Below are 16,184 nucleotides of genomic sequence, written 5' to 3' on the forward strand. Positions count from 1 at the left end.
CGCAACGTCTTGATGCCGTACGCACCGCCTCGACGGGCGTACACAGAGTCTTGACGCCGTACGTAGCATCTTGACGCCGTACGTCACGCGCGAACTCCCCACGGACTTCGCTCAAACTTCATGTCACTCACTCGACCTCCGCGCGGCCCCCGCTTCCGATTTGGTCGCACTCACCGCATGCAGGCGCATGCTGGTGGAACCAGCCCTGTACGGGGATCACTCGACCTCCGCGCGGCTTCCGCTTCCGGTTTGGTCGTGCTTGCCGCATGCAGGTTGCATGCACATGGGACAGGCCCTTAATTAAGACCTCAAAGCAGAGAATGTTGGTTTGGGAGAGAACATAAACATCGGTTTGCTTATTTTCCAAGTGAATTTGGAAGATTTTTGAAGAATATGATTAATGGTATCACATATGGGTCTTGAGGCTCCTGTTGTAGGTAGAGCAGTTCTCAGCTTTTTGTGTCTATCTTCAGTTTAAACCAGCATCTGCGGTTCCTTCTTACACAGTTCTCAGATGCAAACAGGACAGCTGGGATCACTGCCGGATAGTACATCAGGTATCTTATTCCAGGGCATCTATCAGATGACATTTTTCTCATTCACCATGATCTTTTAAGTGCATTGAAGGTGATAGTGAATTTAATCATTAACATTTGCCATTGCTGAGTGGTGGCTCTCAATGTTATGAATGGCAAGGCCTAGGGGAGTTTTGAGAAAAATAAGGACCTGGTGTACAAGTTCAAAGGTGGCAGCACAGGTGGATAAGGTAGGGACGAGGGTATGCAGCGTACATGCGTTCATTAGCCAGGACATAAAACATGAGTTGGGATATTATACTATATTTCTTATAAAACATTGATTATGTCACAACTGGAGTACCATGTACAGTTCTGATCACCACACATTAGGAAAGATGTGATTGCATTGAAAAGTGCAGAGGAGATTCACCAGGGGGAGATTTACCAGGATGTTGGCTGGGATGGAGCATTTCATTTATAAAGAGAGACCTTTTCGAGTAATTAAGATACCTGTATGAAACTTTTACTTATTTTACTTCTTTGCTCTGTAATAATTTTCCGATGTTGCCAAATCATTTAATGAATTGGATACAAAGAATTCAGTGAATGTGATGCATATCGAGTTCCAGAAAGTCTATGACAGGAAACTGTTGGAGAAACTTAGAGCTTGACAAAATCTTGGAAGGGTAGAAATTGGATTAAAAAAATGTCTCGAAGAAGCAAAGAGCAAAATGAGATTCATGGGAATTAGCTCATAGTTTTGAAGGGTCTAGTATTGTTTCTGTACGATTGGTCATGCACATAAATTATTTTTATATTGAGCCAAAGAAAGTAGTAACCAAATTGGTGTGCAGTATTAAAATAAGAAATGTAATAAATCATTCTGAAGAACTAGTGAAGTTGCATAGAAAAGCTGGTGGAATGTGCAAATAGGAAGCAGTTGGAACATCTTAAAAACATGATGTATATTATGTTTGAAAGGTAATGAGATTTCTTGAGGTTCCGTTAGATTTGGTCAGAAGGGTAAAATAGATAAAGGAAGCTTGTTTTCCATTCTGTCCGATAGACACAGAATTGGTTGGATTGGAAATCCTTTTGAAGTAACGCTCTGAAAATACTTCTCTTCGGTGCGGTCCAACTTTAAATGCCTAATTCTTGGAAGCACTACAATGATACCGAGGCGGTATAAATGAGACGTCCCAAGATTTCATCAGAAAGGAGTGGAGCAGAATCCAGACACTCCCTGCCTTACGTAATATGTGATTTACGTAAACTTGCATTTAAGCCCACTGCTGTATTTCCAAGTTGTATGAAAGTTAACATTACGGTAGCAGGGCACTAATGCTGTCGCATGCGGCCACAAGCTAATCAACTGATCTTGCTGATTCCTCCACATGGATTCCCATTCTCTTCACCTCACTCATACATCCTCTCATCTCGTGCAGTGCTCCTAGTTTTTCCTGTGAAAGGTTTCTTGTGCTACTGTGAAAGAATAATGTGTAATATTTTTATTTAAATTTGCATTAAATTAAAACATGAAGATTATATTTTGCTCTAATACCTTGTACAGAACTGAAGACTGTAACACAAATATATTAGTTCAGATGATTACCAACCAAGCGATTAATGTTTACAATTAGTAATGATCATGGCACATCATTGCAATTCCAATGAATATTCATTATCTTGTATTAGCATCCATCGAAAACTGTTATTATTTTGTTTGGTTCTGTTGCCTGTTCACTCACACGTTCTTTCGGTAACCAAATCCACAACTAACTCAGAACAGATGTGTAGTTTTTGCGGGAGTATTTTATGTAGTTTGATTATGTATACATTTTTATGCCTAATAATAAAAACATCTTGTTGAATTTAAGCCACAAAATGTATCTTAAAATGAGAGGAGGGGGGTGTGTGCGGACGGGGAGGTGTAGGAGGGGGGGGAGAGGGGGTGTGTGGGGGGGGGGGTGGGGGGGGGGGGGGGCTGGGGGGGTGGGGGGGGGGGGGTGGGGGGAGGGCAGGGGGGGGGGGGGGGGGAGGGGGGGGGGGGGGGGGGTGGGGGGGGGGGGGGGGGGGGGGGGGGGGGGGGGGAGGGGGGGGGGGGGGGGTGAATCGTGGAGGGGGGCGGGGGGTTGGGGGGGGGGGGGTTCCGTGTGGGGGGGATGTGGCGGTGTTGGGAGAGTGGGGGTGTGTGGGGGGGGGGGTGAGTGGGTGGGGGATGGGTGTGGTCGATGGGGTGTGTGGGGGGGGTGTGTGGGTGTGGGGTGGGTGGTTGGGGGGGGGGTGTGTGGGTGGGTGAGGTTGGGGTGGGGGTGTGTGGGGGGGGGGGGGTGGTGGGTCGTGGGGGGGGGGGGGGTGTGGGGGGGGGGGGGGTATAGGGGAGAGGTAACAAGATCAGAGTTTTTGTTACGACTAAAAGTGTGAGCAAGTCAACCTCCGGCTGCTGCTAGGGTTAGCCATAATGCAGGCTGCAGAAGAACAAGAAAATGCATGATTTTTTAGTTTAGTTTGGAGATACAGAGCAGAAACAGATATATAAACTACCCTGTACAATTAAGGATTGTTTGGAAGTGGGCCTTCCACATAACATGATTGGAAGAAGATGGAAAAAGCACACTCCGATCCTTAATATTGTCAAAAACTGAAGGAATTTGCAGTACAATAGTCAAAATAATTGCACATAGTGTGTGATTAACCCTAGACAACATCCCTTAAAAGTGTGCCCTTCAATAATGGAGACCTTACCTTGGGGAAAGAATTCTTACTATCCATTCATAATTAAATAAACATCTGTAAGGTCACTCCTCTGTCTCCCTTGATCCAGTGGGAATAAACCAGGCCTATATAATCTCTCTTTTAACTACCGCTCTCCATTCCTGGCAAAGTCCTGGCTAATTACATTTGCATCTTCTCTATTGTCATCACATCTTTCAGACTGAAGAAGAATCCCGACATGTCTGAAGAACGATCCCGACTCAAAATATCATCAGTCATTTCCCTTCACATTTGCTGCCTAGCCTGATAGGTTCCTCTAACATGTTGTTTTATGCTCTAGATTCGAGCATCTGCAGTCTCTTGTGACTCTGTGTTCTAGTTAATGTTTTGTATAGCTGCAACACGGCATCCTAACCCTTATCCTACAGGGCTCGAAATTAGCGAAAGGCAATCTACAGTCCCGCAGGGCAACCTAAAAGCCATGCCATTTTGCCCGGCCCGGGCCACCTATTACTTAATTTTGAGCAGGCCCCCTCTCTATCTCTCTCTCCATGTCACTCTCCGTTTCTGCCCGCTGTCCGGCTCTCGGGACTCGGCTCGGCACGGCAGTCCGCCTTACACATGCGCACTGCCACGGGCCAGCACATCATCTGGCCATGGAGGAGGCCCAGGCCAGAAAGGTTGGATTCGGAATGGGTGTTGAAGTGCTGAGCCACCAAGAGATCAGGTTGGTTATTGCGAACTGAGGTGTTGGGCAAAGCGATCGCCAAGCCTGCGCTTGGTCTCACTGATGCAGGGCATCTGACACCTAGAGCAGTGGATGAAATAGATGAGGTTGGAGGAGGTGCAGGTGAACCTCTGCCGCACCTGGATAGACTATGAGGCAGCATCTATGGAGCGAAGGAATAGGCGACGTTTCGGGTCGAGACCCTTCTTCAGACTGATGTCGGGAGCGCGGTGGGGGGGGCGGGAAAAAGAAAGGAAGAGGTGGAGACGATAGGCTGTTGGAGAGCTGGGAATGGGAGGGGAAGGAGGGAGAAATCAAGGACAACCTGAAATTGGAGAAGCCAATGTTCATACCGCTGGGGGGTAAACTACCCAAGCAAAATATGAGGTGCTGCTCATCCCATTTACGATGGGCTTCACTCAGGCCATGGAGGAGGCCCAGGACAGAAAGGTTGGATTCGGAATGGGAGGGGGAGTTGAAGTGCTGAGCCACCGGGAGATCAAATTGGTTATTGCGAACCGAGCGGAGGTGTTGGGCGAAGCGATCGCCAAGCCTACACTTGGATCTCACCGAGGTTGATCATACGCTGAATAATCCAACCAGATTTTTGTTTGGAAGTGGGAAGATATAATAGAAATTGCATTAATTGCAACGTGTAAAAAGAGTTGAGATACTGTATTGTAATTTTGCTGCATTGTCATTGTGGTATATATCATGTCTTGATTGGTGAATATGTTTAGTTTGCGACTTTATTTGAAGCAGAAATAATATGGGAATGCTTCATTGACCATAATTCCGACTGGTAACTACGCACTTCGTCCGAGCTCATTATCGCACGTGTCATGCAAGCCGTCTTAAATGACCACCTAAACTGTCATTTGGCAACCTAAAAAGCTGCCTAGGTTGTCTGGCTGGCATCAGGGAAAAAAAGTTAAGTGAGATCCCTGTAAGATGCCTCAACCTATGAAGGCAAGCAAACCAGATGTATTTTTCACTACCCTATCCACCCGTGAAACCACTTTCAGTGAGTTATGGACTTGTATTCCAATGTCTCTCTGCAAATCTATGTTTCTAGGAATATCTACTGTAAGCAAATTTTGCTTACAGCTGCATCACAGGCTCAGACTTGGACAAGCACACAAAAAGATAAAGTATACAAAAAACGACACATTAATTCCTGCAAGATGGTAAAAGGGGAAAAAAGTTGCAATAAACAGGGCGTTAGTGCAAAACACAATTAGGAAAAAAAGGTCAAGAGGTGATCTGTAATGTTCTAGTGTCAAAGTAGGATTAGAATTGGTTCATGAACCCCATAGTTATAGGAAAGTACAGTAGCTGCTCCTGAACCAGGTGGTGTAAGACTTTATTATTTCCTGCTTAATGTAGCAGTGAGAAGAGGGCATGACCCAGATGTTGAGGATCCAACATGTAACCTGCCACGTTCCTAAGGCATATATGTTTTTGATGGCGGTGAAGGCTGTGCCTGTAATGGTGCAGGCTGAGTCTTTATAAAGCCACCACTTTCTGCGACCACTTGCATTCCTCATAGAGTGATGGAGTCTTACAGCTTGGAAACAGGCACTTCAGCCCAACGAAGACACCGGCCAACTGTGTCCCATCTACACTAATCTCACCTACCTGCGTTTGGCCCATATCCCTCTAAATAAGTCCTATCCATGTATCTGTCTAAATGTTTCTTAAACATTGTGATAGTACTTGCCTCAACTACCTCATGTGACAACTCGTTCCATACACCTCCTACCCTTTGCGTGAAAAAGTTACTCCTCAGATTCTTATTAAAACTTTTAAAAATAATAATAATTAATAATAATAATAATATATTTTATTGTCATTGCACATCAGTGCAACGAGATTTGGTATGCAGCTTCCAACCGATGTCAACAAAATAAAAAATAAATAAACTGCGACGTAACCATCTGAGGGAGACAGTCCAGGGGGGGTGGGGGACACTCAGCGGGGCCGGTTCAGAGCAGCTATAGCTCTGGGAATGAAGTTGTTTCTGAGTCTGGAGGTTCGGGCGTAGAAGGCCTTATAACGTCTGCCGGAGGGAAGTAGCTATGTCTTCTGGTTCACTCTGAGCAAGAAACTGTATGTGTCTACCTGATCTATTCCTCTCATGATTTTATACATCTCTATAAGATCACCCCCTCATCCTCCTGTGCTCCATGGAATAGAGTCCAAGTTTGCTCATCCTCTCCCGACAGCTCAGGCCCTCGTGTCTTGGCAACATCCTCGTAAATCCTCTCTGCACCCTTTCCAGCTTGACAATATTTTTCCTATAACATGTTGCCCACGTGACGAATAAAACTGACTTGACTTGACTGAGATAATGAAACAAATGTGCAAAAGCTTACTCAGAGGTTTCAAAGAGTCTCTACAAAGGAGATAAGAAATGGGGAGGTAGAAAAGTCTAAAGTAAGGTCATATGGTCTTGGCATCTGGGGATATGGTGACCAATGGTGGAGTGCTCACACTTGTGGATTATCTAGAATAATGGGAACCAGAGGTAGTCATACAGTATGGAAACTGGCCCTTCAGCCAGACTTGCTCGAGCCGACCAAAGTGCCCATCTACACCATTTCACCTGCCTGTGTTTGGCCCATTTCGCTCTGAACCTTTCCTTTCCATATACCTCTCCAAATATCATTTGCGTGTTGTTTTAGTACCTTCCTCAACTACCTCCTCTGGCAGCTTGTTCCATGTACTTTCCATCGCCTTCCATATCAAGTTCCAGCATCTCAATCGTCCCAAAATCTGAATCCCCGTCCTCTGCACCAATTCCTCATCTATCCTATCTTCCTATTTCTACCCTCATAGTACAGGAAGGAAGTGGTTGCACTAGAAACTGTGTAAAAGAGATTCACCAAGATGTTGCCTGAAATATAGGAGATTGGAAGATGTTAGTTTTGGGGAAAGAATGGATAGGCTGGGTTTTTTCCCCCCTGGGCTGAAGGACAATAGACAATAGGTGCAGGAGAGGGCATTCGCCCCTTCGAGCCAGCACCGCCATTCAATGTGATCATGGCTAATCATCCCCAATCAGTAGCCCATTCCTGCCTTCTCCCCATATCCCATGACTCCGCTATCTTTAAGAGCCCTCTCTAACTCTTTCTTGAAAGGAGGCTGTGAGGTGACCTAGAGGGGTATATAAAATTATGAATTTGTAGATAGAGTAGATAGTCAGAATCTTTTAGCCATTGTATGGGCATCAAAAACAAGAGGAGATTAGATATAAGGAGAGACTATTCAATGGGGATTTATTTACACAGAATGTGATTGATATCTGGAACTCTGGCAGAGGAGGTATTAGAATTGGATGCAGTCACTACTTTTAATAGACATTTAGATTAGCACTTAAATAGATGCAGTATAGAAGAACATTATCCGTTTGTGGACAAATGGAATTTATGTAGCCAAACCAAAAGGTCATGATGTACATGGCAGGCCAAATAACCCATCCTTGTGCTGTACAAGTCAATTACTTTAATTGCAGTTTTTGTCAACAGAATACTTGCCAATAAGCAGTTGAAGGAAATGATATGATATTGATAGTTGTAAACTTGGGTATTGTTTATATGCACTTTATATGAATGAATTGTTAAATTGTTTTCAAGTACTCCTGGGGCCTGTGAACTGCACATCTCAGGGTCAGCATCAACTGGTTACTATGTGAAGGGAAGCCTGAGCTTTAATTCAGCACCAAGTTCAAGCAAATATATGGATTTCGGCCCGAAACGTTGCCTATTTCCTTCGCTCCATAGATGCTGCTGCACCCGCTGAGTTTCTCCAGCTTTTTTGTGTAACCTTCAAGCAAATATATGTTTGCTTATTGCCTGCCTTACCCCATCCAGTTCAGAATCACACACTTCCATCCACGTTGAATTCTGATGGAATCAACAGTTAGAGGACTTTATCTGACATGAGAACAAACCGTGCCTTGGTCTCTGTTATTTTGATAATAGAGCAAGCACCCGATTGTGCTGCAATCATGTATGTGCGAGGTGAACGAGAGGACAGGCTGAAAATTTCAAGCTGCTTTGGACAGTGATATCCTTTGAGGGAATAAGGAAAATGTTATGAACTTATGAAAATTTCGGAGTGGTGGCGCGGCTCTGGCTGCAGCGGCTCACCGGCAGTCCCGTTGTCTTTGTGTTTTGTATGTTGTTTATTTTGTTTGGTTAGTCTAGTTTTTTGGTTTTAGCTTGTGTGTTTTGGGGGGGGGGGGTTGAAACGGGGTTTGCAGTCTCTCCCTGCGGGGGAATGCGACCTTTTTGTCGTATTCCCCTTCTCTGCCTCCGTCTGCGATGAGGCCTAATGGAGCTGACGACCTAGAGGCTCCGGAGGCAGAGCACCGTCAGGACTCGCCCTGAGCTCGCTCCCGTGAGGGTGGTCCGGCTCAGGGCTGGAAGAGGTTGGGGGGGGGGGGGGGTATCGCCCCAGCGCAGGGGGAGAAGAGGAGGGAAGAGACTGCGACCTAAGACTTTTGCCTCCATCACAGTGAGGAGATGCTGGGTGGACTCACTGTGGTGGATGTTAATATGTGTTTATTGTTGTTTTATTGTATTGTATTATATGTATGACTGCTGCAATTTCGTTCAGACTTCGGTCTGAATGACAATAAAAGGCTATCTATCTATCTATCTATCTATCTATCTATCTATCTATCTAAAATGTTTTTATCTTTCAGCCTTAAGCCCCTGTCCCACATTGCGAGTTTACCCAAGAGCTCTCCCGAGTTTAAAAAAAAATCAAACTCGTGGTACTTCATCACGAATATTTTTTTACTCTTGGACATTTTTCACAGTGTTGAAAAAACATCACGAGTTACCGCGTTTCCCGAGTACCTGCCGTTAGCATTCTGAGCCGCTACGAGACATCCACGAGCTCCGAAGTACCCGCTACGTACATTCCGCGTACTTACCACGAGTTTGATTTTTTTTTTAATTCGGTAGAGCTCTTGGGTAAACTCGCATTGTGGGATGGGCTTCAAATCGGGAGAGAACACATGGCCTTGACTATAATGAAAATTAATTCACTTTAACTCAGTTTATCCCTCATGCCTCAGGTCATTTGTTGGGTAACCACATCTCTTATGAATGCAATCAGCTCTGAAGTTAGAAGGGCTATTGAAATTTGTAACAGGTTACCAGTGTTATGAGAACTCTCCTATTGGATAAATAATAATGGACACACTAGGGAATATTACAGTAACTTACAATTTATATATTAAATATTTATTTCCATGTGTACATATGTTCATCTGGAGTGAAATTCTTCTGAATGCTTCTGAAATTCTTGGTTACTTATGTAACCAAATATTTCAGAGATTTTTAGAAATAAAGCTCCTCTTTAAGCAAATGACGAGGTACTTAACTTAAATTTCAATATTTTGAGTTTTATTTATGATGCTTTTTTTCCCAACAGTCCACAAACTAAGTATGGACAGCTTGTTAATACTCAGAAATTGACAGGAACATCACGTATGGTGAAACACTTATCAAATGGAAATGGACAGCTACTGTCCAATTCACTATTTAACAATGGACAGGCGCAGGTTCAGAACCGATTTGCTACAAATGGACAAGTTGTGGCAGAAAATGAAAATGCACTACCACGAGGTGAGTGACACAAACAACTCTGTGCTTTGAATATCATGCAACTATTTTTTTTAAACTGTCTTTAAAGCCAAAATTTGATTAACCTTCCAAAAGATTTTTCAAAATTTGTGTTTTTTTTCTCCTCTCCCTACAATGACCTGTTTGACACATTAATATTTAAACTAAAGTATTCTATCTGGTTTCAAATTACTGTTCATTTTGTTTGTGAAGCAGTATTGCCCCTGTCCCGCTTAGGAAACCTGAACGGAAACCTCTGGAGACTTTGCGCCCCACACAAGGTTTCCGTGTGGTTCCTGGAGGTTTTTGTCAGTCTCCCCACCTGCTTCCACTGCCTGCAACCACCAGCAACCACCTACAACCTCCGGGAACGGCACGGAAACCTTGGGAGGGGCGCAAAGTCTCCAGAGGTTTCCGTTCAAGTTTCCTAAGTGGGACAGGGGCATTAGAGTATAGGTTCTCAAAGCATGACTCTCCTTTTTCATTTAAAAAGCACAATAAGAGAACTTGAAAATACTCACCAAGCCAAGGCAGAGAGGAACAGAGTTGCTATTTTGGGTTATTGATTTTTCATCAAAACTAAAATGCAAAGATGGAAAAGAAGAGAGCTCTTTGAGTTGATTTGTCATCCTGCAAATTACTACAGCTCCCATTCATTGGTACTTACCATGAAACAAATTGGGAACAAAGTGAATATGACTAAAATTGCATCTATTTCGGCTGATGGCTGTTAGTGCACATATACAATCTCATCTCTCGATTTCAAACATATGCATTCACATCGTTCATGTCTCCGATATATTTTCAAATGTAATATATTTGTCACAATACTGTAAAATATAATATACAACCAATACATTTTGGTGGAATTCTGACAGCTACTTAACTAATAAATTATCACTTTGAAGTGTAATAATCTTACTAGAAAACACTTTCACCAATCATTTTAAATTATAGGCCTAGAAATATACTTGTACCTGTTTTAAGCATAGTGCAATTGAAAAATAACGTTATCCTAAGTGAACTACTTCTTTGGAAATTCATTATGTTTAAGAAAGAACTGCAGATGCTGGAAAAATCGAAGGTAGACAAAAATGCTGGAGAAACTCAGCGGGTGAGGCAGCATCTATGGAGAGAAGGAATAGGCGACGTTTCGGGTCGAGACCCTTCTTCAGACTGATGTCGGTGGGGGGCGGGGAAAAGGAAAGGAAGAGGCGGAGGCAGTAGGCTTGGGGGAGAGCTGGGAAAGGGGAGGGGAAGGAGGGAGAAAGCGAGGAATACCTGAAATTGGAGGTCAATGTTCATATCGCTGGGGTGTAAGCTACCCAAGCAAAATATGAGGTGCTGTTCCTCCAATTTGTGCTGGGCCTCACTCTTGCTATGGTGAAGGCCCAGGGCAGAAAGGTCAGATTCAGAATGGGAGGGGGAGTTGAAGTGCTGAGCCACCAGGAGATAAGGTTGGTTATTGCGAACTGAGCGAAGGTGTTGGGCGAAGCGATCGCCAAGCCTGTGCTTGGTCTCAACGATGTAGAGAAGTAGACAACAGCGGATGCAGTAGATGAGGTTGGAGGAGGTGCAGGTGAACCTCTGCCTCACCTGGAGCGACTGCTTGGGTCCTTGGATGGAGTCGAGGGGGGAGGGAGAAAGACAAGTGTAGCATTTCCTGCGTTGCAAGGAAAGTACCAGGGGAGGGGGTGGTTTGGGTGGAAAGGACAAATTGACCAGGGAGCTATGGAAGGCACGGTCTCTGCGGAGAGCAGAAAGGGGAGGAGATGGGAAGATGTGGCCAGTGGTGGAATCCCGTTGGAGGTGGCGAAAATGTCGGAGGATTATATTGTTGTACGCGACGGCTGGTAGGGTGGAAGGTGAGGACAAGGGGGACTCTGTCCTTCTTACGAGTAGGGGGATGGGGAGTGAGAGTAGAGCTGCGGGATATAGAGGAGACCCTGGTGAGAGCCTCATCTATAATAGAAGAGGGGAACCCCCGTTCCCTAAAGAATGAGGACATCTCTGATGCCCTGGTAAGGGTGAAACCGCTTCCCAGTCGATTCCTGGCGAGGATGCGACTATTCTCTGAGTCGCGTCCTCACCCCCACCTCGGGGCCTACCACCTGTATCGGAGCGGCCTTTCTGACCGGTGACCGGACCAGAGCTTCGGAGGCGCGGCGCTGGATTCACTGCGGAGCAGGCAATAACTACTTGGATCGCCGTTTGAAGCTCCGGAGCGTTGGGCCTGCAGCGTCTACATCGCGGAGCTGTGGTTTGCGGAGCTCCCACCGCGGGCGGCGCTGACCATCATCGCGGAGTCCTGGGGCCCTTTGCCGAGGGCCGCCAGTGTTGAGTCTCCGCCTGGTGCGGCCTGGGGTCATTGGGAGCTGCGGACTCCAGTGGGAAGTGTGGCCACTTTTGGAGATCCAAGCTGCTGAGCTTGGCCTCCAGTCCCGATGTCGGAGAGCCAACATCCCGTAGAGCGGGCCTGAGCGGCAGGCTGCCCGTAGTGGCGACTGCGGAGGGCTCTGGAGGCCCCGACCATGGGTGAATATCGACTGACTTTGGTGCCTTTACTCACAGTGGGAAACATTTGATTCTGCTGTGTGGGGGTGTTTTATGTTTAAATCTATCGTGTGTTGTGTTCTTTATTTTATTGTATGGCTGTATGGTTATCACATTTCACTGTGCCATCCGGCACATGTGACAAGTAAATGTATCTTGTATCTTGTCTAGAACACCTCATTCTGGGTGCAGATGCGGCATAGACGGAGGAATTGGGAGTAGGGGATAGAATCCTTAGAGGAAGCAGGATGGGAAGAAGTGTAGTCCAGATAGCCATGGTAGTCAGTGGGTGTGTACTCTGGAAAATCTACCAGGCACATCCAACCTTTAACATCGACAAAATCATTTTGTGCCGGCATATCACTCTTTGCACATTTGGCTACCCCTTAGTCCTCATCTGTATCTTCAAGATCTACCCATCTTGTCCTGTCTCTCCATTTCTCAGTAACTCCAACCCACAACCTGTGTTTTTCATCAATTCTGGCAGTTACTCAATTTTTAGCAGGCAAGGCTGGATGATGAGGGGTGATCTTATAGAGGTGTATACCATCATGAGAGCAGTAGATTGGGTAGATGCACAGAGTCTCTTGCCCAGAGTAGGTGAATTGAGGACCAGAGGGCATAGGTTTAAGGTGAAGGAGAAATGATTGCGCAGGAATCTGAGGGGTAACTTTTTCGCACAAAGGGTGGTGGGTGTATGGAACAAGCTGTCAGAGGAGGTAGTTGAGGCAGGGACTACCTCAACATTTAAGAAACAGTTGGACAGGTACATGGATAGGACATGTTTGGAGGGATATGGACCAAACATGGGCAGGTGGGACCAGTGTAGTGGAGACATGTTGGCCGGTGTGGGCAAATTGGGCTGAAATGCCGGTTTCCATGCTGCATCACTCTATGACTCTATGACACTTCTACAAAGGCACCAATGACTTCAACTGCTTCTCCGCCCCTCCACCATCCTAGTCGCCCTGCCAGTTCACATCCATATACCCCCATCGTTATCACAGCCAATAATGGACGATTGTGGGTTCCACCTTTCCTTGGTCATCGGTGCCGGCTCTGATTTGTTCTGAACCTTTTCATACCTCTAGTTGCTAATTTTCCCTCTTTCCTCCCACATTCCAAAGATGTGCAGGTTTGTTGCGTTAACTGGCCACTGAAAATTGTCCATGGTGTGTGGATGTATAGAATTGGGAAAGTTGTTCAGAACAAGGGGGAAAAAAATAGGATAGTGCAAATGAGTGTGATAGTTAGTTCCTATTTCCATGCTCTATCTCTCCATGTTTCTATTTCCATTAATATATATCAAAAACCAGGGAATATAAATTTAAAATAAATATCAAAAATAGGTGAGGTATGAGGTAGATGTCCAAAACTCACTGCCTGAAGGGTGATGGAAGTGGAAATTGTCATTGGATTTTAATGGTACTTGAATGTATATTTGAGGAGTGATTTACGGAGCTATTGGGAAGTAGGATGCAGCCAATCTGTTGCTATCTATGCATCATGTTTGCCTTTGACACAATTGGCAGTAGTTTTGGTTTTGTGACTGAGTCACAAACACAACATTCTAGGCTGAAAAGTGCAAGAAGGAACTGCAGATGCTGGATTAAACCGAAGATAGACACAAAAAGCTGGAGTAACTCAGTGGGACAGGCAGGATCTCTGGAGAGAAGGAATGGGTGACGTTTCGGGTCGAGACATTCTGAAGAACATGGGGGAGTCAAACAAATAACAAAAAGTGATTATTTGGTCATATTCGTCCTGCTGTTTGTCAGATCTTGCTAATAGAAACATTATGTTAATTGTAATGTTCAACATTACAACCATAACTGCATTTCCACAGTTCCAACGTCACCCATTCCCTCTCTCCAGAGATGCTGCCTGTCCCGCTGAGTTACTCCAGATTTTTGTGTCTATTCTAGGCTGAAAACCTCATTACAATAGTGCACAATACCATTAAATGTTATTTTTAATAAAATTAAATATTTAATTGAAATGAGATGTGTGTCCCAGACAGACATTAATAATTCAGCGGGTGCAGCAGCATCTATGGAGCGAAGGAAATAGGTAACGTTTCGGGCCGAAACGTTACCTATTTCCTTCGCTCTATAGATGCTGCTGCACCCGCTGAGATTCTCCAGCATTTTTGTGTACCTTCGATTTTCCAGCATCTGCAGTTCCTTCTTGAAGACATAAATAATTCCCTGGCTTTACATGGAAGAACATCATGGAAGTCAAACCAATAACAACAAGTGATGGTACACACAAAAAAGCTGGAGAAACTCAGCGGGTGCAGCAGCATCTATGGAGCGAAGGAAATAGGCAACGTTTCGGCCCGAAACGTTGCCTATTTCCTTCGCTCCATAGATGCTGCTGCACCCGCTGAGTTTCTCCAGCTTTTTTTGTGTAACCTTCAATTCTCCCACATCTGCAGTTCCCTCTTAAACAACAAGTGATTATTTGGTCATATTTTTCTTGCTGTTAGTATGATCTTGCTAATAGAAAAAGTAATGATGTGTTTTCAACATTACAACCATAACTGTATTTCCAAAGTTCTTCATTAGCTGTAAATTTATTTTGAGATTTGAAGAATGTATAAACTGCGCATTAAATTAATAACCAAATGATAACACATTGTCCAAAACATAAAGTGTTGGAGGAACTCAGTTGGTCAGACAGCATCTGAGGAGGAAATAGACAGGTGACGTTTCAGATCGGTCCCGACCAGAAATATCCCACTATTACTGAAGAAGGGTCCCAACCTCAAACGTCAGCAGTGTGAAGAAGACCCGAAACATTACCTGCCCATTCCCTCCACAGATACTGTCTGACCTGCTGAGTTCCTCCAGCACTTTGTGCTTTGCTGAAGATTCCAGCATTTGCATGGAATCCAACACATTGCCAGATCGTAAAATGTTTGAAACTCAAAAAGTCATGAACTTATGATTTGATATTACAGTACTTGAATTACATCTTTTTTGATGTATAATGTCTCTGGTTCCCCCCCGGTAAAGATGGCGTTACTTGCATTAGAGTCAGTGCAATGTGAATTCCATTGATTGATTTCTGAGCATAAAAACTTACTAACCTACACCTGATTCTGTTTTGATCAGCTCCTCAAACCTGCTCCACCATTGAATGATATATTTTACCTCACTGCCATTTTCCAAGACTAATTCCATTTCCCTTGAGTATTGTACTATCGAAAATCTATTGATTTCTACCCTGAGTAAACTTGGTGCAAGAATCTCCAGATAAATTTACAAGCCCATTGAGGCGAAAAAATCTTTCTTCTCTGTCCTGAATGGGCAACCTTTTTTGTGATTCATGTATCTGGTCATCAATGCCAGAATAAATAAAATGTCCACATATACCTCTCTTGTGGAAGCAGGCCTTTTGTCCCACCAACATCCTGCCAACCATCAAGCATACATTTGCATGAATATGTTTAATCTCATTTTGTTCACCACACATTCCCATCAACTTCCTCCTTGTTGCTGCTCACCTACACAGTGGGGACAGTGTACAGTGACCAATTAACCAACCAACCTCCATGTCTTTGGAACGTGAGATATAAATGGAACACCAAGAGAAACCTCATGTTCTCAAAGCAAGAACGTGCAAACTTCACAGACAGCACCAGAGGTTAGGATTTCATCTGAGTCACTGGATCAGTCAGGCTGCAGCTCAGCTTCCTGTGAGACCCATATTGAATTAGGATGCTGCAATGAGGTCACCCCTTATCCTGCCTTGAACCAAGGCAGGATGTTCATTGTGGCCATGAGGGCCCTGTGGAGTGTTGTAGACTGGAGGGATCTAGAAGGACGACTACATAGTTCCCAAATATGGCATCACAGGTAGATAAGGTGATGTAGACGGCTTTTGGCATGCCGGTGGTCATCAGTCAGGGAATTGAGCACTGAAGACACAAGAGACTGTGGATGCTGAAATCTTGAGCAAAACACAAAGTTCTGGGGAAACTCTTTCGGTCAGATAGCATCTGGAGAGGGAATGGACAGGTGAGGTTTCAAG

The 16,184-nt window shown here is 44.7% G+C and overlaps 1 protein-coding gene across 2 annotated transcripts in view; it reads left to right on the forward strand.

Moving 5' to 3' along the window:
* The window catches only part of LOC129700001 (latent-transforming growth factor beta-binding protein 2-like), a 191,045-nt gene that overhangs the window by 54,504 nt on the left and 120,357 nt on the right, over window positions 1–16,184 (forward strand). For both annotated transcript variants that reach the window (XM_055640130.1, XM_055640131.1), the window contains exon 4: window positions 9,406–9,599. In XM_055640130.1, the coding sequence (XP_055496105.1) occupies window positions 9,406–9,599 (194 nt within the window). The remainder of the gene's footprint in view (window positions 1–9,405; window positions 9,600–16,184) is intronic.

This window comes from Leucoraja erinacea, chromosome 9, assembly GCF_028641065.1.
Source record: "Leucoraja erinacea ecotype New England chromosome 9, Leri_hhj_1, whole genome shotgun sequence".
Lineage (NCBI taxonomy): Eukaryota > Metazoa > Chordata > Chondrichthyes > Rajiformes > Rajidae > Leucoraja > Leucoraja erinaceus.